Below are 19,154 nucleotides of genomic sequence, written 5' to 3'. Positions count from 1 at the left end.
CTGTTGCAACATGTAGAAAATTCCACATGCAATAATGGTGATAGTGGAGAGTTGAATTTGAGGTGGAGCTCTTGATGCAAAATCAAGAAAATGACGTGAAAATTTTTGAAGAAAGAAGCAAGTTACACCTAAAATAAAGATTAGAGAGATTGATGATTTGAAGTGTTCAAGCTTAAGTATAGAGATGTGATGATTGAAGGCATCCAAGAATTTGAGGTATGTAATGGTTTATGAATTTTGAGTCAAGGTGGAGATTTGTTAGAATTATGACTCAAAATTTTAATGGTATTTGGAGAGATCTTTTTCTAATTTGAATGAGAGAAATATCCCTCAATAGGATGGAGAAATATTTTCTATAATGAGTAGAACTCTTATTTTAGTGTTATTCCTAAATTGAGTAGGACTCCTAATTAGATAAGAATTGAGGGAATTAACACTATAAATAGGAGAATGATGAAAAATGTTATTTGGCTTTTGTCCATTGAAAAGAGTGGCTTTTGCCCATTGAAGAAAATGACTTTTACCCATTGAAGAGAGTGGCTTTCAGCTCATGGAGTGAGGCTGTTGCCCATTGCAGAGAGGGGCTTTGTCAATTGCTGAGGATTTGGCGCTGCCCATTGATGAGGGGCACTTGTCCATTGCAGTGGAGAGAGGCTTCAGTCTAAGGTAGAGTAAGGATATAAAGTTCAAGAGGAAGTGATTATTGTCCATTGATGAGAGGGCTCTTGCCCATATAGTTGAAGGCATCCTTTGTAGTGTAGTGTTGTAATAGTAAATATATTCAGTTATGTCTAGAGGAGACTGAGAGGGACTAACTAATATATTTACTATGAGCAGTTTAATGTTGTATGAGTTCTCTTGGGTGTAATTGGGTTGATGGATAGTATAACTATGAGCTTGTAATGACAATTTATTTATTGTTAATAGTAGAAGATGACATGCTCGTGGATGTAGCCCTATGTTGAGAGGGTGAACCACGTAAATATTGGTATTTTGTGTGTTTGCTTTGTTTTTTTACAATTTACACACTTTCGCGGTGCACAACAGAAACAATAGAAATAAACTTCAGTGATAAAAGAGCAAACCAACAACTAAAAGTAAAAGAAGAAATGAATAAGCAATTACCTTGATAGCTAAAAAAACTTCCTCTTGGCACTGAAGTTCAGTGAAGATAACAGTCATGTCCATTTTTAATAGCCTAAAAACATAAGTTTCTATAAACTTTTGAACCTTCCCTACATCATCTTTAAATCTCTTTACTCCGAGACTTACAAAAGGGGCTTCTTTGCCTATAAACTTCTCGACTCTTCAGAGTAGTTCTCTGGGTCTCCCGTCGTGGTATCTCCTTAACCTGGAAAAGGGATTTTAAGGATTTGAAGGGAACAAGTTCTGATTTGTTGGTTTATATGTTAGATTTAAGGAATGTTATACTAAATTTTGCAATTTTGATTTTGAAAAGGCTCGAATTGCTATTTGATTATGCTAGGAGATAACAAGGTTTATGTCACGAGAGGTTTGGCAACAAGCCTAAAGAATAACCAAATATTAATTGTTATATATATATATATATATATATATATATATATATATATATATATATATATATAGGAGATAACAAGGTTTATGTCACGGAGAGGTTTGGCAAACAAGCCTAAAGAATAACCAAATATTAATTGTTATATATATAATATTTTATAATTTTTTTAGAGTTATTAAGGGTTGATTTCGCGTTAAAACAATAGTGTTTCATTTATTTTTTAGAAATAAAGTCAAGAGTGATTTTTTCGTGAATGACGAAAGTTAAATCAGATTGAGAGAGTATTACTGTTAATTGAAATAATTATTTAATTTATTTTTAAACTTAGTGTAGATTTGACCAAATTACTGAATCAAAATATTATTTTTAATCCAAATCAAAGTTTAGAAAGGGGATTACAGCCGCACATTTATAGAACCAAATTGATTAAAATCAAACTCATAAACCGTTGATTGATTTTGGTCTGATTTTAAACTAAATCCAGCAAGTGACTAGACCTACTCAAGAGTCAATATTGTAATGAGCTCAATTCAATTAAAGAAGGAAAAACTGGAAAATATAATAATAATACTGATAATAATAATAATAATAATTATAATTATAAACAGAATGCAACACAAACAATCTTTCCTTCAAAATCAGAAAATATTCTTCCTAATCGAACAATGCTTGTTTCTTTATCCAGATGACAAAATCTTGGACACTGAAATGTTTGTAAATGTTTAATGAAATTGCAAGAATTGGAATTCGCACGCTACGAGTATCATCAGACCACACAAGTGAAGTTCTTGAGCATTGTCCATCTGGTATGCCTTGTCCTTCAACAGTTACCGACAAAAGATTTCTTCTCATTTAAGAACTCGAAGGAAAGAACTTCAGGTTGCACTTGGATTGTTAAATAATCATTTGGTTTCATTTTTGTCTTGTAAGTGGAGTTTGCCATGCCAACATTTGTTACTGTTCTGTGGAACTTGAAGATAAAGGCTACCATTGGGGTCACACGAAAGGTAATTGCAGGGTAATTGAAATCTAAAGGCAGGAATCTATCAACCCCAGTAGGGCAAGTAATGCTTTCTGCTGTGATAGTTTCGAGTTGACCCGATTTAAAGCCTGATCCACATAACAATTTGATATAATCTTCCTTATCAGCATCATATACAAGTCCAGGATCAGCTGCTTTTACTGGATTGATATGTCCACATCCATATGAAAATACAGATTTAGCTGTTCTATTATTCATAGGCCAAGCTACAAGCCAAAGAAAATCAGCGGATTTAGACAAAGAAACCTAATAGAAAGAATAATTGATGATGCAAAGATTTACCAGTGGTCATAATAGCAGATTTGATGGCTGAAGACCAGTCAGGGTGAATTGATTTAACATAGGAAGCTACACCAGCAGCATGGGGGCAGGACATGGAGATACCTGATAAAATGCTGTATTGAACTTGCCTCTTGTCCAGAGGTCCATTTGAAGGTGAAGCAATAGGTGAAAATGCAGCCAAGATATCGATACCTGGCGCAAAACATCCAGCTGCATTGCATTTCGGCATCATATAATGGGTGAAGCAAGGTGAAAGAAAAGAAAGTACTGTGGTTTAAAGATGACTTTTATTTTCATGATCTCTGGGAGAAGTGGATTTGGAAGGAAGCAACAACAGGAGCAGTAAAATCTCGGATGACTCTACTTTCGAGTATGTTCACTGTAGGATTTCTGCAAGATTGGAGAGATGTCAAAGTCATTCCAAGCTAAAGGGAAAAAACAGAATTTATCAACAAAATGAGAGCTTATAGAAATCCAAACTTTGCGAAATTCACATAGTCCAACATCAACATGTCCAAGATTGTAATGGCTGATGCAGGTATAGGGACAATAAATGAAACATCATCTACTAGGGTATTTTGCACAACTGCACCCAAAGCACCAGCTTTATGAGCCTCAGCAACTCCGCCAAACTGACTACATAGCACTATCTTTCCCTTCACCAAGTTTTCATCTATACAACCTTCAACACATGACCTGAAATGCAGCAACAAGTTAATCCTCTTTCCATGGTTCATTATTGCACGAAAAAAAAATGTTATGTTTGAGACAGTAAGGCCAATGAAGCTACTGGGAGTCACTTTCGGAGCATTGATGCGAAACATCTTTTCCATATGCCAGTGGAAACATTGTTCCATTCAATGTGAAAGAGTTGACAGAATTCCCCTGTCACGGTATAATAACTAGCTCCAACAATTTTGCTGCAGAGAAAAACGATTCATATCATCAAAAACAATTTTTTTTTTTTTTCAAAATAAACTTAAAGAAGATCCTAAACAAAAATGACTCAGGGAATATGGTACTACTTATTGCAAGTAAAATTTCCGCCTCCTTCACAAGCACCCTTCCACTTCTTTGGAGCAGGGCCAAAACCTTCATCATTAAAACTCTCTGATTCAGGCCAGATTCCAGTGTCAATAACACCAACTATAACATCGCTCTCAGCGGTTTTTCCCTTCTTACTGTTTCATGGAAGCCCACGAAATCCCATGATCTTGTAGTGTGAAGTTTGAGAGTTGTGCTAGGGAAAATAGACACTACTCATTCCATTCCTGCATATTACAGTTTAAAAAGATTTTCTCTTATCATTTGACCCGTCAGAGTATATTAACTTTTCTTTTTGGATGTAAAAAATAATGTATCTTGAAATACTCACTAGCCAACTTCTGTACCTCACTAGCTGTAAGTTTGGCAGCGAATCAATTAAAACTTCTTTTGTAGCTCCTAACCAAGGAGTTTTCTACAGAACTGGAAATAATTGGAAGGGAGGAGAGGATCACAACAGGATACCAATAGAAGAGAAAAACATAAACATGAGTATTGAAATATAACCTGCTCTCAACAACTTCTTGTAGCATATTAAAGTCGTGGGATGATGGTGAGTATTCTCCCTTCGGAAGTGAGCCTATATATATAATGTGGACCTGCATGAAAATTCTCAACATTATCATTCACACTTGTTAAATCACTATTTGCAGTGTCTTAATGCGTGCATTTTGGAGAAAAATAAAATGCCAGACTAATAAAAACAGTACTTGCCTTTCTGTTTTCATCGGTGGCACTGAAAGATATACTTGCAGTGAGCATGAAAAAAAACAAATTGCAAGAAGACAGGAGAGATGCATATTTAAACATTTTCAATTTCTCAAATAACTAGATATGAGTGGTGACTGTTTTATAGTAGGAATAAGATTAAGGAGAATGAGCCTTATCTCAGAAAATCATGTTGTTTCCTTTGGACAGCAGAATAGCTATTGGCTACTATATCTGCTTTTTTTTTTTATTCAATTCCATGTCTCTTTTTTCCATTTAAGCAAAACCTGATCTGATCAAACACAAAATTAAGACTTGACTTTGAATTTGAACATGGGTGAACCACTACTAAGTTATGGATGTAAGGCAGCAGTCTAAAATTGTAACCATAAGTCAATGGCAGCGATTTGAGGATTACCATAGCTGCTTCCATTTCTTCCATTTCTGTAGCATAAAACAGTAATGGACAAAAATTACTGATTAAATAGGTGTAAAATCATTGTTATTATAATAATTTCAATAGCAAATTTGGAATTACAGCTAAAAAAATTATTGCCTACTTGTGAAATCTGATAATGATGACTTGACAAATATACTTCTTTTACATACCTATTTAACAAAATGCCAATCAGACAATGCTTGTTTCCATGAAAAGCTTAAAAAGGAAAGGCCAAATCCGAACCATTTTGTTTTAAATGGGCTGGATTTGGATTCTCTTCAATAATGAAAACCACACTAAGCAAGCTGCAAGCAGGACAGAGGATTTTCTCTTCTAAATTAAACATTATTCATGTTCCTACCAGCTGCCACCAAGCTCGTAGATTGTGCAGGCTCAGTCGGAGTAAACGATAAGAGTGATAGATTGTCTAGAAGCGTTAAAGTTTTTACATGAAAATTCCGAAAAAGGAAAAAAAAAAACAAAAAAAGAGGGGAAAGGAAAGGCCATATCTATTTAGCACTTTGTTTTAAAAAAAAATGAATGGATTATATTCTCTGCAATTATGCAATTACCACAATAAGCTTTCCATCGACAATAGATATCTGTTTTTTTCATTTTTTATTTTTTTAAGATTTTTTTTAATATGAATTAAGAAAATACGACTAATACAATTAAAACAATAAATTTCATTTAATTTTTTTTCTAATATATCTCTATTTATATTATTTTATTAAAAATATGTTACTAATTTATTTTTGACACTAAAAAATTTTTTTTTTCAATCCATATTAAATATAGACATATTACTAAGTTAATAATAAACTATTATTTCAAAAAGGAAATTAGCTAAGTTAGTTTGGGATAGATTAAAAAGAAAGTAAATTTATTTTATTAATACAGGAAATATTTTATTATTTAATAAAAAATAAAAAAATCTTCAATTGTCAATAATAAAAATATTTTTTATTAAAAATTAAAAAAATATTCATATCTTTCATAATTAAAAAAAAAACCATCATAAAATAGATTTAAAATTTTAATTTACTTTTAAAATTCTTTAATATATGTTATTCATTTAAGTTTTATATTAAAAATAATTTTTAAAAATATTGATTTAATTATAATTATAAAAAATTATAATATAGTTTTAATTATAGAAAAATCATTATTTTTCATTTATTAAAGGTAATTCTGTTATAAAAGACAATAATATTTTTATTATAAAGGAAAATGATGAAAAATAAATTAAAATTATTTTTTAAACCTTAATTAAATAAAAAAAAATGGAAAAATAGTTTTCAATTATTTCTTTAAAAATGATCACACACAAACACAAAATTCTTCCAATTTTTGATAAGTGAAAAGGCTATTTAATATTTCATCTGTCGCAAACGTGAAAACATGTACTAAATGACTAATGTGGCAAACTCATAGGCACAGCCAGGACAAAGCATCAATATTGGCGTATGCATATTCAATAATCCAATACCTGACCTTCACTTTTTCGTACTGATGGACTTTCTTCCATGTCCAATGTTTCTCAGGATGCATGAAACTGCTTTCTCCATACTTATGGCCCAATACTTAAATTGGCACTGTACTTCCCATCTGATACGTGTGCCGTGCATATACAATTTCTAGCAAGGGAAAAGGAATGCTGACTCTAGTCTTGGCTGGAAAAAACCACATTTCTGGCCCTGAATGGTTCTGGCTGAACAAAACTCTAATAATATACTGGCGTTGGATTCAATCAAAATGACCTAAGAGAGCCAGAGCCAGGACCATACGGAGGGAATGCTTTGAGTACATTCATTTATAAGCTTGCGATTATGTCCCAAACATTTGAAGGCAGTAAAATTTGGGCCACACAAACAGCAAAAGACTAGGATTTTATTCATTTCTAGGTAATGAAATCAAAGGAGAACATATAATGATTCGATTCGAATTTTACATTGAATGATTTATCAGATTTTTTATTTGCACTATTTAGTATGCATAATAATTGGACTTCTCACCCTGTGAGTGCCATCAGACCACACCAGAGATGAAGACACTATCGTTCTGATTGGCAAACCGCCACCAGTAACCCACACAAAAAGAATGCTTCTGATTTAAGGACTTGAAGGAGAGAACTTGAGGATACACTGTAATATTAAGTTTTGAGCTTGGAAAGACTATGGCCTTGTATGTGGATTTTGCAAGGCCAACATTTGTTACTGTTCTTTCAAATCTAACTCTGAAGGATTTGCTTGGAAATACTTGAGCAGTCATTGAAGGATAATTGAAATTCTTAGGTGATGCTTTATTACCACCCCTTGGGCAACTGCTGTTATCCCCTGATATGCCTCTAATTGTCTCTATAGAATAGCCTATGCTGCACAACAGTTTTACAGTCATCTTTCAATGCTTCATCCACCAATCCAGGATTAATAGCCTCAAGTGGATTTAAATGCCCAGATCCATACGCAAATTCAGCATCTGAATTCTCGGCAGGATTCACGCACCAAGCTGAAGAAGAAAGAAAAATGGTGATTATAATATCATAGAATAATCCAAAGATGCATGAATTCAAGCACATAACCAAGTAAGAGGACTGGAAGACTATACTTTGGTTATACAGGATTACCAGTAGTCATAATAGTGGATTTGATGGCTGAGGGAGACCAATCAGGGTAAAAAGTCTTGACATAAGCTGCTACACCAGCAGCGTGGGGGCAAGACATGGAAGTTCCTGAGAGTACATTGTATTCAACTCGCCTCTTATCATCACTGCTAGATGAGGGTGAAACAATAGGTACGTATGCTGCTTATATATCTACCCCTGGGGCACTTACATCTGGCTGCAATTATTTTGAACTGAATTTAAGCATATTGCAATGATTCATTGAAACAAAATCTATTAGAAAAATAAGGATCACGAATCCACCTTCATAATATCTTGTGCTATGATATTTGGGCCACGTGAAGAGAAGGAAGCAACTATAGGCGCAGTAGAATCCTTAATGACTTCACTTTTTAATACAGCTGCTTGAGGTGATCTGTAAAGGCACACAGATTAGACATGACATCATTTTGCAATCACTTAAAACTTGTTACTTATACCGATCCATACTTTGCGGAACTCATGTAGGACTTGATCAAACTGGAGTCATCAGAAGTTAAAGCAGACGCAGGAAATGGGACAACAAAAGGAACATTATCAGGTTGGCTGGTTTGCTCGATTGACCCAAGTGCACTAGACCTCTGTATATCCACTAAATTGATCACAAAGCACAATCTTACCCCGCACTAAAGTGCTGTCTATGCATTCATTGTAACACCCCATTTGTATAGCCTGGTATATTTCATTATTCCGGTGACCGGTGTTGGTCCGGACAATTAAGGGGATTAGAACCACACTTAAGACAACTAGAGAAGCTATAAATACAAATAATTAGTAATGTCCAATTAGTTAAGTATAAACAAGAAAAATAGAACATAAAAAGTTAAACGAACCGAGAGTCACAGCGATGGGTAACTTTCTCGGGAACGACTGTGAAGTCGTTTTAAACTCAAATTTCGAACCGTAAAAAATGACACTGTGGTCCTTAGGACCCTTATAAACACAGTGGAAAAGAAAAAATCACGAAAAAGAACTGTTAAGCCAATCAAATAATTAGGTCAGGGAGCCGGAAGAAATATGGAATTACTTGCAAACCGGGATGAACCGGCGAGGGGCAATTTGGTCAATTGACCCCGAGAGTTGACTCCTGACCTAACTGTCAAATAAAATCGGAAAAAAGAAAATTTCAGAGTCGAGAATTAAATTAAAAACTAATAGAAAAATAGAAAAAAAAAAAAGAGGAAAATGAAAAAGTAAAAATGTGATACATCATGCATGACCTCATGCATGATGTCATAAAAGAATCAATTAAATGAATTATTAAATTTGGATTTTGTGGTCTTCCATAAGCAAAATAAAAAGAAAAGAAATTGGTTTTTTTTTTTCTTCATTTCCGTCAACTCTTATCTCCTCTCTCATCTCTCTCATCTCTCTCATTTTCTTAACCTCAACCATTGAAGCTCACTAAAAAGCTTCTTAAACCTAAGATTTGAGCCATAAAATTTATAAGTTTCTTAATTAAAACTTGTAGTTGAGTCTTGTTAAGAAGATTGGGAAGAGAAAAATTTAAAAAAGCTTGAAGAATCAAGAAGTTGGAAAGCTCCATTTGAGGTAAGCTCTCTTCCTTAATTTTGATTGAATTATAAGTATAAAAGTAAGATGAAAGTGGTTAGAAATACATGAAAACATGCAAAATCATACTTATCTAAAACCCTAGGAATTTTGGCCAGCAGCAAACTAACGTTGAAATGGGTAATTTTGATACAAATAATGAAGTGGTTAAGTGTAAGTGAGGGTATGAGTACTAAAAATGCATTTAGAATTCAATAAGTGAGTAAGATATGAAAGTTAGGGTTTGGACCTAGGGTTTGGGAGGCAAAATTGTGAGAAATTGGTAAATGATACATTTGACCTAATGTGAAGTGAAAAATGATCAATAATGACCAAAAGAGATGTGTGGGAATTATTAGAATGGAAGTCAAATTCGTAGGTTGAATGCAGCATGACCAAGCCAACTTTGAAGGACCAAAACGGAAATTTTACAAGTCCAATTGATATGCCACCAATTGGGGATGAAAATAGACATAAAATGACACAATTTTCATTAAGGAAGCCTGCCCAAAAAGTGACTAAAACCTAGTGAACAAAGTGGCCGAAGTCGGAAAATTGCAGGCTGCCTCTGCACAAACTGACCAAATGAACAATGTTTGTTCATTTGGTCATAACTCGAGCTAGGCAGTTCAAAATGACCTGAAATTTTACCAGGGGTTAAATAAGATATAGATCTAAAACTTTTATGAAGAATACCAACCCAAATTATGCCATTAATCCAATCAAATTACTGAGCAAAGTTGGTGACCTGAATCTGCAGAATTGCAGATTGCCATATGAATAGTAAAGTTTCAATGGCTATAACTCTCTCTAGAAAACTCCGATTTAAGCGATTCTTGAACCGATGGAAACCTAAGACATAGTAGAACATTTCGTATGAAGGAAATTAGACCAAATTATGGACTTAACTTGATCAAATGATTGAATGAAGTTGGATCAAAAATCTGCCAGAACCAAAATTTGCAGCATGAACAGTGCACGTGAACAGTAACTGTATTTTGGCTATAACTTGAGCTACAAAACTCCAATTGGGGTGATTCAAAAAGGAGAATAAACTTAAGACAATGGGGAACATTTTCTATGAAGAAAGTTTTGCCAAATTACAACAATAAAGTGACCAATGGAATAGTGCAACTTAGGACTCCAAAACTGAAATTTACCAAATTTGCCTAAAAGACTTAGGATTTGAGTAAATAACCAAAACCAACAATTTTAGTGACCAAAATGTGGTATGTGGGTGAAGTTGGAGTTTCCATACCTACTAAGCCTTAGAAAGTCAACTATTTGACTTGAATAGTGTAGTGAATAGTAACCCGAAACACAAAAATTTCGAAAACGTCGAGTTTAATACGTTAGAGCTAGGTAAAAATGAGGCTAAATTTATTTTGGATTTATGTTAAGTTCTAGTACTGAAACATTGTAAAATTGTGTGTTTCAGTTGAAAAGAATATCGGGAAAAAACTCGAGGAACCGAGTCAAGGCCAAGAGGTGACTCGTTTGAGGTTTGTGCACAACGTATACTTTTTATAATCATCTTTTGCATACTGTTTTGAATAATGTGAAATATTGAATTATGGCATTCTTATGATGTTTTGATTTAAAATTGTTGAAAGTTATTATGTATATTGAAATGACAATGTTTAGCAAATTGTTAAGATAAGTTTTGAAACCACAGTGTCATGACCATATATTTGAACACCTCACTAGCACGACTAGTGAAGATAATTAGTTTCGAATTTTGATTCCTTCTCTGGAGAAGTGTTGAGGTGTGCCAGTAGAAGAGGATGTGAATGGATATCCATATATTTGAGCTAGCTAGCCTTGTGATGTGATTTCTCTTTAGCCTCTGGCTATTGAGATTCTATTTGTTTCAAATGGCATGATCTAACTGTGGGTTTTATGAAACGTGTTTTGATACTTCGAAATGAACTTGGTTTGCATTAGAAACTCATGATTCATGTTTTGTATTTAATATTCATGTTTAGTCAAATTTTTGAATAAATGTGATTTATATTTTGCATAAAGATTATTTTAGTATGTTGTGCACCACTGAGTCCTATTACTCAGCGATAGCTTTTATTGCTGTCGCAGATTTAGAGACTAGAGGAGCAGCAGACTGAGCTGCTGAAAATTGAGGATCATTCAGCTTAAAGTCTTCGGGTATAATTTATATCCTAACTGTAAATATTTCTTTTGATGTATATATATTGCACATAAATTTATGGACATGTAAAAATGGGTCTTGAGCAGTTTGTATAAAATTTATATAAAGTTGTAATATATATTGTAGTTTGAAACTCTCTTAATGTAAATTTTGTAAGGATGTATATAAATTATTTTGTCTCTAATGAAACATGAGTACAACTATTTTATTTAATTTAAATGAAATGTGTTGCTAGTATGCTGAGGATTATTGAATTTTGAACTTGAGAAATTTATTGAAATGATTGTGAAATTGATTGAGTTTGATTGTGAAATTGAAGTAGTAGTTGAGAAATTTTTTTAGAAGTGCTTTTTACAGGTATTTGAAGAACTGGTTTCTCAAAATACAGACAGAACTCTATCAAAATTTTTATAAAATTTGCGGAAAAATAAAATGGGCCAAAATTTCCAACTAGCCTTCCACTTAATTACATGTTTTAAATACTTATTAAAAATGCTCACCACTTATCAAAAATAAGAAAATTGTTTTAAAATCCGTACTTAATGAGTTATCAGTAGGTGAAGTTCGGTAGTTCATTAGGTATTCTACGGGATCATGTTATGCCTTACAGAGGGGTAAGGTGTGACATTCATGATCACAATACCTGAAACACACACACACACACTAAAAAAAAAAATGTTACTTTTCATCTGTGTGATTCATTCTTTGAACAATTTGAAGTTAAACTGAAAAGGGTATTAGAATTTTACCGAGCACCAACAACAGAGTATAGACTTGAGGCATTAGTTCCATATACCAAAGGAAACTTTGCTCCATTTAGAGTGAAGGAATTGACTGAACTTCCCTGTTTACCAAAGTGGATTGCAAACAAACACAAGGTGAAACTTGTATGCATATTAGTCTATTTGATAATAAAATGAGTTCATGATGCATACAATTAATGTCTTTCCGTTTCCAAGAACAACTTTATCAATGAACCCGCAATCTATGCTGCTTGCTGCTACAGCAAGCATCCATAGCGCTACAGTTGCCACAGTTCCTGCTGTAGGACCACTATTGCCTGCAGAATTTACTGTAAGTATTCCTTTTTCAATGGCATGAAAAGAACCAACTGAGATTTCATCTGCAGGAATATCAACTGCAAAATCTGGTCCTAATGAGACTGTTATAATGTCTACTCCATCTACAATTGCATCATCAAATGCAGCCAAGATATCAACTCCTTGGCAACTTCCATCCGACTGGCAGGCTTTATATGAGCGATTCTGGCAGAAGGTACCCCTCCTCTTGCAATGCCTTCTGCCAATCCATAGAAGTTGACATCTTTTACTTTGTTCCCAGCTGCTGTAGAGGCAGTATGGGATCTATGACCAGTATCATCCCTAGCAGAATCAGCAGGTGCTAAGGAGGAATAAAATCGGGCTCCAATGATCTTGCTTTAAAATAAGCATTCAATATTGTTCATTAAGTCTCATGATTCGAGGCATAAAATATAAATTACGTTCCACGTAAATATAACTGAAGCTCTAATGGATTATGGATAAACAGTTTGTATAGCACTACTAGATTACATAATGTTACTATAGGAGAAGAAATTACTTGTTGCAAGTGAAGTTCTTGCCACCTTCACATTTACCCTTCCACTTCTTTGGAGCAGGACCAAAACCTTCATCGCTAAAACTTGCTGATTCAGGCCAGAGTCCAGTATCAATAACACCAACTATAGTATCACTTTCAACAGTATGATTCTGGGTGATATTCTCTTGGAAACCCATGAAGTTCCAAGATCTGGTTGTTCGAACTCTGAAAGTTCTGCTGGGGAACACAGAGACTACACCCCCTCCATCCCTGCACTCCACGATATAAATAGAGGACTAAAAAATCCACTGATTCAAAATTTTGGGATATCAAAAAGATTCAACAGCCAGTGTTTTACAGCACTCACCAGCTAATTAGTGACTCTTACGACTAGTTAGCTTGGCAGCAAATCCATTGAAACTTCTTTTGTAACTTCTAATCAGTGAATTATCTAGAAAGCTGCAGACCACCGTAGAGAGGAGACCATATAGAATACAATGTACATATTAATCTTTAAATCTAAAAACATTACCTGGCATCAACAACTGCTTGAAGCAAACTAAGGTGTTGAGCTGATGGTGAATACTCCCCTTCTGGAAGTGATCCCAAGTACACAATATAGGCCTGAAACATAAAAATTGACATGGACAAACAAAAAATTAATAGTAAATTTTTACAGAAGAAAGAAAGTAGGGCTTACTTTTCTATCTTCATCAGTTGCACTGCACAGCAAGCCTAGAGTTACTATGAGAAAGGAAGAAAAGAAGGAAAAGTGGAAAACAATATAGCTTTATTTTAGTCATTGCTAAATTCTCATAACATTAGAGCAGTCTATGTTTTATACTGAGTTTAAGAAAGTTTTAAATTTTTAAGTTTCCTGTCAAATGAATATTTGGAATTACAGCTGAAATACATCAAATGCATTAGGGACAATGAATTTCTTTACTATAAAAGAAAGATAAGGATCCTGTATAATTAATAAGAATATATATATTTAAAATTACATTCACAGAAAGTAAAATATATTTATATCTATCTATCTATTTATCTATATAAAGTAAAATTATATGTGCATAAGCATTAGCTAGTTCCATATATATATTTGGACATTATCATACAACCATTATTAAATTCATCAATAATAATAATAATAATAATAATAATAATAATAATAATAATAATAATAATAATAATAATAATAATAATAATAATAATAATAATAATAATAATAATAATAATAATAATAATAATAATAATAATAATAATAATAATAATAATAATAATAATAATAATAATAATAATAATAATAATACTAATAATAATAATAATAATAATAATAATAATAATAATAATAATAATAATAATAATAATAATAATAATAATAATAATAATAATAATAATAATAATAATAATAATAATAATAATAATAATAATAATAATAATAATAATAATAATAATAATAATAATAATAATAATAATAATAATAATAATAATAATAATAATAATAATAATAATAATAATAATAATAATAATAATAATAATAATAATAATAATAATAATAATAATAGTGTTCAAAAAATTTTCATCAATAATAATTCCCTTCTGTCCCAAACACTCATAAAGAGTACTAAATCTGATATTCAATAAGCAAAAATATTTATTTCCCTTGATGTGAAATGAAACTCTTACAGCAAATCATTTATTTATTTCTATTATATGCTTTAAACTGAAAAGCTTTTGAATGTTTGATTTTTCATGTCTGACTTGGGCCCAAATCTTCTCCATCTCGATCTTAAAATTTGTCAACTCCTCTATCTTCTGCATCAGGCGAACCAGTATGACAGTTGATGCAGGCTTGGGATTTTCCTGCCAAATTTCTAACATCTCAAGGCCCTGATCACCATATAAACGTTCAACAGACCTTAAAAATTGGGTCCGAGACATTCCTCCAATTTCTTTATTGCCTTTGATTGATTCCTCCACATAGCTAGCAGCAGACTTTAACCAACTCATTAGCATGTCCAATTCATACCTGTCATCTTCAATTTTCTGATCCCAATTTTGACACCTTCTCTTACAGGGCTGATATTCTGCTTTGAAATAAGGCTTACATACCCAACGATTATTCAAAACATCTGATTTATGTTCTGTTCTATGATGATTATCATCTTCTCGAATGAGATAATAACTTGGAGTGCACTGTTCCACGTAATTGTATCTTCTTTTTCCTCTTCTTGGTTCAAGTTTTTGCTTTTCATCTTTGCCCGCTACCTTCCTTGAGAACCCATCAATATTCTCACAGTCATCCAGAAATAGATTGAAGGCAGCCATGAGTTCAGGATACTCACCTATATGGATAGCAACTGATTTTTCTAATTCAACCTTTTCTATCCTTTGACTGCTATAATTGTAGAAGCACCTCAAGAACTCTACATAACTCTGGCTAGGCAGTTTCTTGTGAACTTTCCCAAAGAATGTAATCACCTGTTTATGAAATCCCTCCATGGGTTTTTCCTCGCTAGAATTCTCCTCCTGCCAAGCCTTCTCTGTCGATCCATCATCAATTGGAACATGATATGCCAGTGGTTTTGCTTTGGAAACCGAAATAAATCCTGTGTAGAAATCTTGCAGCAAATCTTGATGGTCTGCAAGTAGCGCAGAAACCTCATTGCAGACATGATCCACTTCCCCACATCTCCTTCTGTATGAAATCAAAACCTCTAGCAAGGATATGAAAATACCATAATCACGAATTTGTACCTTGTTCAGAAAATCTATGGCCTCTTGATACTCTTCTTCTGTGAAATAATACAAATTACTTTCATCTCTCTCCATCTTCGTCGATGCGTTTTTACGATGAAGAAGAAGAAGAGAGGGGAATAGAGTTTTAGTAGGTGAAAGAAAAAGCGTGTCTACTGTTATATATACCGGCGTTAATCCTAATCCTGTTGTAGTAGGGATTCCTAATCCTGTTGTAATAGGGATTCCTAATCCTGATATTTGAAAGCAATTGCGTTAATCCTAATCCTGTTGTAGTAGGGATTCCTAATCTTGATGTGATTTTAAGATGAAAAAGTAAAATAATTCTAGTGATCAAAACAGAAACCTCGAAAAATTGACAGAGAGAAAAAGAACGACCGGGAGAGGTGAGCATGTTGCGGATGGTCTGGGAAACCATGGCCGCTTCCTTGTCGATCACGAACTCGAAACCCTCGGCGCTGATCAGCTTCACTGTATCTTCCTTTCTCATCTTATTCTTCTTGACATTTGGAGTTCGCGGCAGTGACTACCACGGCTCTCTGGAATATTTATACGAGGGCTTCAGGCCTTCGTCTTCCAAGCCATTTCAAATAATTAAGAAAAATTCTTCAGAAGGACAAATTAACATAATGGCGAAGTTTTATTGGTGAAACAACACGTAAAATCCTGAGTTGAACTTCACTGGATCAGAACCTATAAAAAAACAAATCCCAACAAGCAAGGGGCGTGGATATCACTAAACATCCCCACTGCTTCCACCTGCCAGCCTGCCACTGTCAGTTGTCATAGCATGTTTGTGACATCTAACACGACGCCGTTCCTCCCCCTCAATCACGCGCACTTCACCAAAAACTTTTTGTCGCTATCAGCAACACGACGCCGTTCAACCTCTTTCGCACACCCCAACCGTCTTTTTTATTCCCTTTAAAATAGAGAGAGAGAGGGAAAAAAAAAAAAAAACAAAATCTCCAATTTTATTTCTCATAGAAAATTTCTGCAACCCAAGCACTCCAGCGAGAAAAAAAATTCCTCTTCTCGATCTATTCGCCTTAGGGTAAGATTCTGTTTTCCTTCTTATTGATTTATCAACGGATCTGTTCGTGATTTCTTATGTTTCTCTTTGTGTTTGATTGAATTTGACAGTTTCGAGAGATCTGAGGAAAGAGGAGAGGAAAGGAGGAGATTAGAATATGGCGCATAGAGTAGATCATGAGTATGACTATCTGTTCAAGATCGTTCTGATTGGAGACTCTGGCGTGGGAAAATCTAATATCCTTTCCAGGTTTACCAGAAATGAATTCTGTTTGGAATCCAAATCCACTATTGGTGTCGAGTTCGCTACTAGAACTCTTCAGGTAATCTTCAAATCTTTATTTCTATCATTTGATTTTCTTTGTTATCTGCAATTTTAAGACGATCTGTTCGTCTACTGGCTTCTGAATCTTTGTTTTGTTTATTGGTTAGCAGACTGACTGATGATTATTAGTGTAATAATGGAAATGAAATTTTCAGATTTTAGTATACGAAAATTGTTTATAGGGACTTCTTGTCATTTTTTAGACAAGGAGGACGTATGTATTTGCAGGTATATGTATCGTTTTGGATTAATAGATTGGCTATTGGTATTGGAACGGCGATGAAGTGACCACTGACAAGTGGCCATACTTGCAGAATGGAGTTGACTGTGAGATATTTGTAAGTGGGAAAAGTTATTTCTTCCGATTCCACTAGTGATAGGCCTCAATTGAAGGTCAGGACCGTAGGTTCTATTGGGTGAGAGGGAGTTTGCATGTACCCTCATATTGTTAACAGCTTCATTTGGGAGATGCAGAGGTTTTATGAAGTTTTCTACTGGTCTTTGTGCAATAAAATAGCACCAACTAATTTGTTTCCATAACTATAACTACATTTTAACATGGATCTCTATGATCCTCTCATGTGCTCTTGGTTGATTGATCAAGCGCAATTGGCTATTCTTTCATTAATATGGCCGCTTGTCTTGCTCAATTGTCAGGAACTGCAGGATTATTGGCGATTTATTAAATTAATGACTTAGTTCTTTCTTGTAATCTGAGTGTTATATGGCATGTCATTCTGTCAAAAGAATATTCATTAATGATTTGAATGAGTGACACGTTGTTAAGATATGATCTAGGTAATGAATGCTTATGATGGGAGTGGGTTTCATCTATGTTGTCAGATTTGTGCTATATAGGCTATAGCTGATCTCTAATTTTTTATAATTTTTGTCCTTTTCCTATATATATGTATTTTTCTCTGTTACAGGTGGATGGAAAGACAGTAAAGGCACAGATTTGGGATACAGCAGGTCAGGAGCGGTACCGGGCTATTACAAGTGCATATTATAGAGGAGCTGTTGGTGCCCTTCTTGTTTATGACATAACCAAGAGGCAAACTTTCGACAATGTTCAAAGGTGGCTGCGTGAATTGAGGGACCATGCAGACTCTAATATTGTCATTATGATGGCTGGAAATAAGTCTGACTTGAATCATCTAAGAGCTGTTGCAGAGGAGGATGGTCAGAGCTTGGCAGAGAAGGAAGGTCTCTCATTTCTGGAGACATCGGCATTGGAAGCAACCAATATTGAGAAGGCATTCCAAACCATATTGACAGAGATCTACCACATCATAAGCAAAAAGGCATTGGCAGCACAGGAAGCAGCCGGCAATTCTACTCTTCCTGGTCAAGGAACCACTATTAATGTTGCTGATACAGGGAATACGAAGAAAGGTTGCTGCTCCACTTAATTCTATACTTGAGGAAGGATAGCATTGGTAGCAATCAGTCCTTTTATTTTTTTTTTTAACAATTATTTTTTGAAAAAAATTCTTTTTCATTTTTTGGCTGAGAGAGGGAGACTGTAGATTACTTGTTTTTTTACTTAAATTGAGTTTGTGACATTGAAAAAAAAAAAAAAAGGTCGGTGCTGTTAGAATTTCAGGATGGGATGTTCTCTGTATTTTTTTCTTGTATGTTACTTTAAAGATGGAACTGACTGATAGCAGGGATGTAGAGTGAAGTCACATTATCGCGAACCATAAAAGGGGAAGCATTTAGTACTCGTTATGGGTTTTGTTTGTTGATCTACTTCCTAACTTGTAATAAAAGCTTCTTTCCCTTTGTGACATGTTTTCCAGAGATTGGTTAACGCCATATTTCTTAGACTATTGCTTATTCCATACAATCTCTTGACTTCTCTTGTCTACTAAAATACTAGCTTGACATATTGCATAAGTTAGCTGTTGATAAACAATGCATTTGACCCTTGTTCTGAGTGGATTCTTAATAAGCAGCGCGTAATCTGTTTCTTCCTGTCAGATTAAAGGAAAATATGTTGTTTTCAGATAGTTTGGCAGGAAAATGGT

The 19,154-nt window shown here is 33.9% G+C and overlaps 2 protein-coding genes and 2 pseudogenes across 2 annotated transcripts; 1 reads left to right on the top strand and 3 right to left on the bottom strand.

Moving 5' to 3' along the window:
- Positions 1-2,143: 2,143 nt before the first annotated feature.
- On the bottom strand, positions 2,144-4,162 carry LOC110636959 (subtilisin-like protease SBT4.3; annotated as a pseudogene).
- LOC131168956 (subtilisin-like protease SBT4.3) lies at positions 3,155-5,055 on the bottom strand. The gene is made up of 6 exons (XM_058152123.1): positions 5,032-5,055; positions 4,413-4,504; positions 3,887-4,042; positions 3,662-3,781; positions 3,342-3,557; positions 3,155-3,251 (listed from the first exon to the last, which is right to left on the bottom strand). The coding sequence occupies exons 1-6, from the start codon at positions 5,053-5,055 to the stop codon at positions 3,155-3,157; spliced, it is 705 nt and encodes a 234-aa protein (XP_058008106.1).
- A 1,867-nt stretch (positions 5,056-6,922) lies between these two features.
- Positions 6,923-14,212, bottom strand: LOC110636995 (subtilisin-like protease SBT4.5; annotated as a pseudogene).
- A 2,474-nt stretch (positions 14,213-16,686) lies between these two features.
- Positions 16,687-18,916, top strand: LOC110636994 (ras-related protein Rab11C). The gene is made up of 3 exons (XM_021786910.2): positions 16,687-16,821; positions 16,911-17,122; positions 18,054-18,916. The coding sequence occupies exons 2-3, from the start codon at positions 16,958-16,960 to the stop codon at positions 18,534-18,536; spliced, it is 648 nt and encodes a 215-aa protein (XP_021642602.1). The 5' UTR covers positions 16,687-16,821; positions 16,911-16,957; the 3' UTR covers positions 18,537-18,916.
- The last annotated feature ends 238 nt before the right edge of the window (positions 18,917-19,154 follow it).

Source organism: Hevea brasiliensis, chromosome 9, assembly GCF_030052815.1.
Source record: "Hevea brasiliensis isolate MT/VB/25A 57/8 chromosome 9, ASM3005281v1, whole genome shotgun sequence".
Taxonomy (NCBI): Eukaryota; Viridiplantae; Streptophyta; class Magnoliopsida; order Malpighiales; family Euphorbiaceae; genus Hevea; species Hevea brasiliensis.
Note: the sequence above shows the minus strand (reverse complement) of the source record. Positions and strands in the feature narration are given on the sequence as shown.

Bases quoted from the DNA above. Each gene is read 5' to 3' on its own strand.
- LOC131168956 (XM_058152123.1), bottom strand. From the start codon at position 5,055: ATGGAAGAAATGGAAGCAGCTATG. The intron at 4,505-5,031 runs GTAATCCTCAAA...ATTTTCATGCAG, and splicing joins AAGAAATGGAAGCAGCTATG to GTCCACATTATATATATAGG. The intron at 3,252-3,341 runs GTTTGGATTTCT...CCAATCTTGCAG, and splicing joins GACTATGTGAATTTCGCAAA to AAATCCTACAGTGAACATAC.
- LOC110636994 (XM_021786910.2), top strand. From the start codon at position 16,958: ATGGCGCATAGAGTAGATCATGAGTATGACTATCTGTTCAAGATCGTT. The intron at 17,123-18,053 runs GTAATCTTCAAA...TCTCTGTTACAG, and splicing joins TCGCTACTAGAACTCTTCAG to GTGGATGGAAAGACAGTAAA.